Here is a 6,682-nt window from a genome sequence, read left to right as displayed (position 1 = left end):
CTCCTACCAAGGAAACAAAACCTCAAGGAATATGCAAAACAAAGGACTAAAGATAGTAAATGACCCATTTATGTACTAAAAAGCATAGGAACGAGGCTAATTCGGGGACTAAATATGCTCAAATATTGGTCACATCATACATCAACACCAACTTTTAACAAAGAGATTTAATTTATGAAGACTATTTCATTAGTATACACCCATAATCACTTAGTATATATAATAAAAGGTATGATTTCAGGACCTTTTATCGTAAAAATTAGTAAATTCTTTGAAATAAGATAATATTATAAGTAAATATTTATAAAAATAATGATTATAGAGTCCATGTTATTATTGTTATACCATTCACATGTTAATTTTATGTCCTTTATACTATAGTGTTTTCATGCTCATTTTTTTATATAATGTTCATTTGGCCATTTGTTACATTCGGGATACGATTACGGGAGGGGGGGATAACATTACAAATTTATCCCGTGTACATGGAAGGGGGCACAACCCCATGTGAACTACGGTTCTGATTATTACTGGTGAAAGTGCCAGAGGGTTTACACGGGTCTTAGACCTGGGATCCTGTGTACATGGAGGAGGGCTTAGCCCGGGGGAGTTTTACTCCGTAATGTGTCTCATTTCAGTAATAGTAAACCGGTATTCTATTTTTTTCATATTATGATAAAATGACAGGGGTATCCAATTAACAGAAGACGGGTAATTATTAAATGAGGATTATTTATTTATTTAGGACCGTTGAAGGTAACTGAGATCATATTCAGTCAGTTTTGACTGATTTTGTTTATTTTAATATTTTTTTCAGGTCTATATGCTGGGGAACCAAAGGAGTGAGTTTCACTATAGAAATTAAAACCTATTATATAACTAGTATTTAATATTAAGTTTGGTGAGTAGATCTTGTAGCCTTGTATTTCCAGTACAGGAAATACGGTGGTGACGCCTTGTAATAAATTTGTTTTCAAGTTTTTTTTTATGAAATAAAAACGTACTCTTTGTTATTTTATATTATTGTCTTTATTTCAGGGCGTTACAAATTGGTATCAGAGCCTATATAAAAAAAATTTTTTTAGTAAAATTGAACGAGAGGGGTAAGTTAGTAGGAAGGGAAGGTAGTCGTAATTTTAGTTATTTGTTTTTATTATTTTTCCATGTTATTATTATCCATTATTAATTTTTGTGGGTAAGATTACTAATGTGGTTAATGTCTTTTGTTTTAGATATAATGGCAGTACCTCACCCGTACGATTTGATAATGACTCCAGATGAAACGGTTGCAGTACATGTAGACCGTCTGAGAAATGCTTTAAGGAACCACAATGTCTTATTTCCAGCATTCTGGATGATTGAACCGTATTTAGCACATGACATTATCAAAACTTTGCCTGACATAGTACCGTGGAGAACCTTTAAGGATCGGTATTATGATTTGATAGTAAACGGGGTCCCAAATCATTAGAAATATCTTCACAGGGGTGTATTTTATGATCGCTGGATCCCCACATTTGAAGATATAGCGTGGGAAATTATCACTTTTGAGAGGAACCGTGTGGTATATATTTCTGATGATGAGGTAGATGATGAAAACAATCAGGAGAACAACTATCTAAATGACAACCCATCCGAGGATGATGTTGGATCAAATGACGAGAATGTTAGTACTATAACTGGTAGGGACAGAGATGATACTACAACCAAGCCGTAATCCAGCACTTAGAGACGAAAAGGGGGATAAATAGTGGCTTTGTTATCCCTTGTTATAAGTAGTGAAGCAGAAGATAACGTAATGTATTAGACTAAGACTAATATAGGTTAAGTATGGTGGTTTGTAGATATTTTGATAGCTAGACAACCAATTTTGAGACTTGTGATCTATATAGTGTTGTTCTAGTATATTGCGGATGTATGTAAAATTAGGCGTGTTATATGTTTGCGTGTAATATATAACGTTTTTAAATAGTGTGCACCTGTTAATAAATAAAACCGCGCTAAGTTTCTAATCCATGTGTATTTTTATGTTTTATAGGATGTCTTTTCTTAATAATATCGACGTCAACCAACCCGGTCTTAGGATCAATCAGATGCAAGAAACTTCGCTGAAATGATGGCCGAAGCACTAAGGAATAACCCTCCTAATAATCAGGAAGAGAGTGCTAAATATTTTAAGAAAATGGCAAGTTATAACCCAAAGACTTACGATAGAAAACCAGACCCTGTAGAATTTGAGAAATGGGTAAGGGGATTGCACAAACTTTTCGATGCCATACATTGCCCTGAAAAATAGAGAGTAGATTTTGCTATTTATTTATTGGAAGGACAAGCTGATTTATGGTGGGAAACTGTCAAGGATAGAAGAGAGGAACCAGGATTTGGATGGATTCAGTTTAAGGAGCTTCTGAGATCAAAATTTTATCCTCCTTCACTTAGGAGACAGAAAGAGGAAGAGTTTAACGACTTGGAACAAGGATCAATGTCCGTTACTTTGAATGCCTCAAAATTTATGGAATTATCTCGATTTGCCTCCATATGGTGGCTACAGAAGAATTAAGGATGAATCGTTTCGAAAGAGGGCTGAATTGGTATCTCCGAGACCGATTATTTACACATACTTGTCTAAATTATCAAGAGATGTATGATAAAGCCACTAATGCAGAGAGAATAATGAAAAAGAGAAATGATACACCATCTGGAGGTAAAAGGAAGTTTGAAAGAAACAGTGTTACCGGGGGAAATTCCTGTGAACAACCAAACTTAGGATTCGGAAGAAACCCTTTTAACCAATCACATGAAAGGAACCAAACAGTTCCATGTGCAAGGTGTGGCCGTACTAATCATCTTACATCTCAATGTAGATTTGTTAGCCCGCGCTGCTTTATGTGTGGAAGCCCAAACCATGTTAAGTATAATTGTCCAATGAATCGGACAACTGTTCCAGGAAATACTCCTAGGCCTAACTCCACTCCGTCTACATCTACCCCAAAAGTATTGGAACCTCAGCCTAAAACACAAGGACCAACTCGTGGGCGTGTGTTTGTGATGAATTCCCATGAGATAGAGACTTCAGAAGATGTGGTTACGGGTAACATTTTTCTTAACTCTAATCCTGTTAATGTCTTATTTGATACCGGAGCATCTAATTCGTTTATATCTCGATCCTTAAGTGAAAAGTTGAAATTAACCCCACAGAGTCGGAAATTAACACTTTAAGTGGGATTACCTACCGGGGAGAACATTTCATGCCCTATTTGGTATAAAAATTGTGTTTTGACCATAGACGCAAACCGTTTCTTAGCTGATCTTGTCCAGTTCAATTTACAAGATTTTGACATAGTATTAGGAATGGATTGGCTTAGTAGGAATCATGTGATGGTAAATTGTCATGAGAAATCATTAATTATTACAAAACCTAATGGGAATGAGATACTATTTCAGAACCACAAATCCAACAAGAACAACAATAGGATTATATCCCTTTTAAAAGCCCTTAAGTTATTACGACAAGGATGTAAAGGTTATTTATGTGATGTATGTAGCAGTTTAGAGGCGGAACTATATTTGATCAGTATTCCCGTAGTTAAGGAATTTACGGATGTTTTTCCTGAAGAAATCCCAGGAATGCCACCATATAGAGAAGTAGATTTCCCAATTGAACTAATACCAGGAAGTACACCCATTTTCAAGTCTCCTTATAGAATGGCACCTGCAGAGTTAAAAGGAATTAAAAACTCAATTAGATGAGCTGTTAGAAAAAGGGTACATAAAACCCAGTACCTCACCTTGGGGAGCACCAATGCTTTTTGTTAAAAAGAAAGATGGATGTTTGCGCTTGTGCATAGATTATCGAGAACTTAATAAGGTCACTATAAAGAATAAGTATCCTATACCTCGTATAGATGACCTCTTTGATAAATTGCAAAGATGTGCTATTTACTCAAAAATAGATCTTCGCTCTGGATATCACCAATTAAGGATAAAAACAGATGACATCCCTAAAACAACTTTCAGAACTCGTTATGGACATTATGAGTTTATGGTCATGCCTTTTGGACTTACCAATGCTCCTGCAGTTTTTATGGACCTTATGAATAGAGTGTTCAGGCCTTATTTGGATAGATTTGTCATTATTTTCATTGATGACATTTTAATATATTCTAAGGATGAGAAGGAACATTTTCACCACTTGCGGATAGTTTTGGAAACCTTAAGGAAAAACCAGTTATATGCCAAATTTAAGAAGTGTGCATTTTGGTTGAAAGAAATAAGTTTCTTAGGTCATGTTGTCTCAGAAAAAGGAGTACAGGTAGACCCTCAAAAGATTGAGGCAATCACCAAATGTCCCGCACTCAAGAATGTAGCAGAAGTACGTAGCTTTTTGGGATTAGCAGGATACTATCGTCGTTTTGTGAAAGATTTTTCAAAAATAACCCAACTACTTACAAATCTTATCAGAAAAAGTACCAAGTTTGTATGGAATGAAAAGTGTGAGGAAGCATTTATGAACTGAAAAATAGACTCACCTCTGCCCTTATTCTTACGCAACGAAATGGCATTGATGGATTAGAAGTATACAATGATGCCTCAAAGCTAGGATTAGGTTGTGTGTTAATGCAGAATGGGAAGGTAATTGCCTATGCTTCTAGGCAATTGAAAGCACACGAGTAAAATTATCCCACTCATGATTTAGAACTTGCTGCGGTGGTTTTTGCTTTGAAAATTTGGCGACATTATCTTTATGGGATTTCATGTCGTATATACACTGATCACAAAAGCTTGAAATACCTGTTTACATAGAAGGAGATAAATATGAGACAACGTAGATGGCTTGAATTTATCAAAGATTATGACTTAGATATCCAATATCATCCTAGTAAAGCTAATGTGGTAGTTGATGCACTTAGTCGAAAATCTTTTTCCACTCTAAACATGTTTACGGTAAAAGAACCTCGCATCCTGCAAGACATGAACATACTAGATATAGAAATGGTTATTGGTGATCTAAGTGGCTATATGGCAGCCTTAGAAATAAGACCAACCTTGAAGGATGAAATAAAAATAGCCCAAGGAACGGATCCCCAAATTGAGAAAATTCGAAAGGATATACAAAGAGGAAAAGCACCAGGTTTTGTTATTCAAGAAGATGGGTCGCTTTGGTTTCAAAATCGCATTTGTGTACCAAATTCAAAAGCTATCAAAGAAAAGATTTTGAACGAAGAACATAAGTCACGATATTCGATACATCCCGGGGGAAACAAGATGTGTAAAGATATTCGACATACATTTTGGTGGAGCAATATGAAGCAAGAAATAGCAGATTTTGTCGCAAAATGTGTAACCTGTCAACAAGTAAAGATAGAACATCAAAGACCCGGAGGACTTTTACAACCCCTAAATATTCCTACATGTAAATGGGAGTCAATTGCTATGGATTTTGTGATAGGACTACCCTTAACATCCCAAGGAATGAATGAAATATGGGTAGTAGTAGATAGACTAACCAAGTGTGCTTACTTTTTAGCCACTAAGACTTCATGGAACTCAGAACAACTAGCTAAGAAATACATAAAAGAAATAGTGAGATTACACGGAGTTCCCACAACCATTATATCGGATAGAGATACAAATTTTTTAGCCAAGTTCTGGAAAAGTTTTCAAACAGCGATGGGATTTAAGCTTAACTTTAGTACCGCCTTCCACCTACAGATAAATGGTCAAACTGAGCGAACCATCCAAACCTTGGAAGATTTATTAAGATCGTGTGTTTTTGGATTTTCAAGGATCATGGGAGCAACACTTACTCTTAATAGAGTTTTCTTACAATAACAGTTATCATGCTAGTATTGGTATGGCTCCCTATGAGGCTTTGTATGGACAAAGGTGTAGAACACCATTATGTTGGAGTGATATTGATGAATCCAAAATAACTGGACTAGATCTGATACAAGAGATAACTGATAAAGTAAGAATCATACGAGAGAAAATGCGAATCACACAAAGTCGTCAAAAGAGTTATGCTCACCCCAAGAGACGACCATTAGAATTTCAAAAGGGAGATTTCGTATTTCTCAAAGTATCACCTACGAAAGGAGTAATAAGCTTTGGGAAGCAACGAAAATTGAGTCCAAGATACATAGGGCCTTTTGAAATAAATGAAAGAGTTGGAAGTGTGGCATATCGACTTCATCTTTCGATAGAATTGTCAAGGATACATGACGTTTTCCATGTTTCACTTTTAAAGAAATATATCCCTGATCCTGGTCATATTATTGACATACCACCTTTACAAGTTAGGGAAGATCTTACCTACGAAGAGCTGCCAATTCAAATTTTAGATCGAAAGACGAAAATTCTTCGTAATAAACCTATTCCATTGGTGAAAGTTTTATGGTCTCGCCATGATATGTCAGAAGCAACATGGGAAACAGAACTAGAAATGAAAAACAAGTACCCCCATTTGTTCTAAACCAAGGTAATTAAAGTTTTGGGACAAAACTTATTTTTAAGGAGGGTAGAATGTAATATCCTGACAGTAATATAAAAATACTAGATGGATATGCCAAGTTTTTTTTATTTTTGTAAACTTCTTTTTATTAGAAAAGACAAAGTTGCGACTAATTTTGACTCGACCCGACTCGATTAGCAAAACTACTTATTTTGACCCATCATAACTTAC

The 6,682-nt window shown here is 35.5% G+C and overlaps 1 protein-coding gene across 1 annotated transcript; it reads left to right on the top strand.

The window, feature by feature from the left end:
- The first annotated feature begins 5,854 nt into the window (after positions 1-5,854).
- On the top strand, positions 5,855-6,472 carry LOC141590481 (uncharacterized). The gene has a single exon (XM_074411072.1). The coding sequence runs from the start codon at positions 5,855-5,857 to the stop codon at positions 6,470-6,472; it is 618 nt and encodes a 205-aa protein (XP_074267173.1).
- The last annotated feature ends 210 nt before the right edge of the window (positions 6,473-6,682 follow it).

The sequence above is a fragment of the Silene latifolia genome, chromosome 7 (assembly GCF_048544455.1).
Source record: "Silene latifolia isolate original U9 population chromosome 7, ASM4854445v1, whole genome shotgun sequence".
In the NCBI taxonomy this organism is placed as follows: domain Eukaryota; kingdom Viridiplantae; phylum Streptophyta; class Magnoliopsida; order Caryophyllales; family Caryophyllaceae; genus Silene; species Silene latifolia.
This window is presented reverse-complemented; position numbering and strand designations above follow the sequence as displayed.

Coding starts and splice junctions, on each gene's coding strand:
- LOC141590481 (XM_074411072.1), top strand. CDS start 5,855: ATGGCTCCCTATGAGGCTTTGTATGGACAAAGGTGTAGAACACCATTA.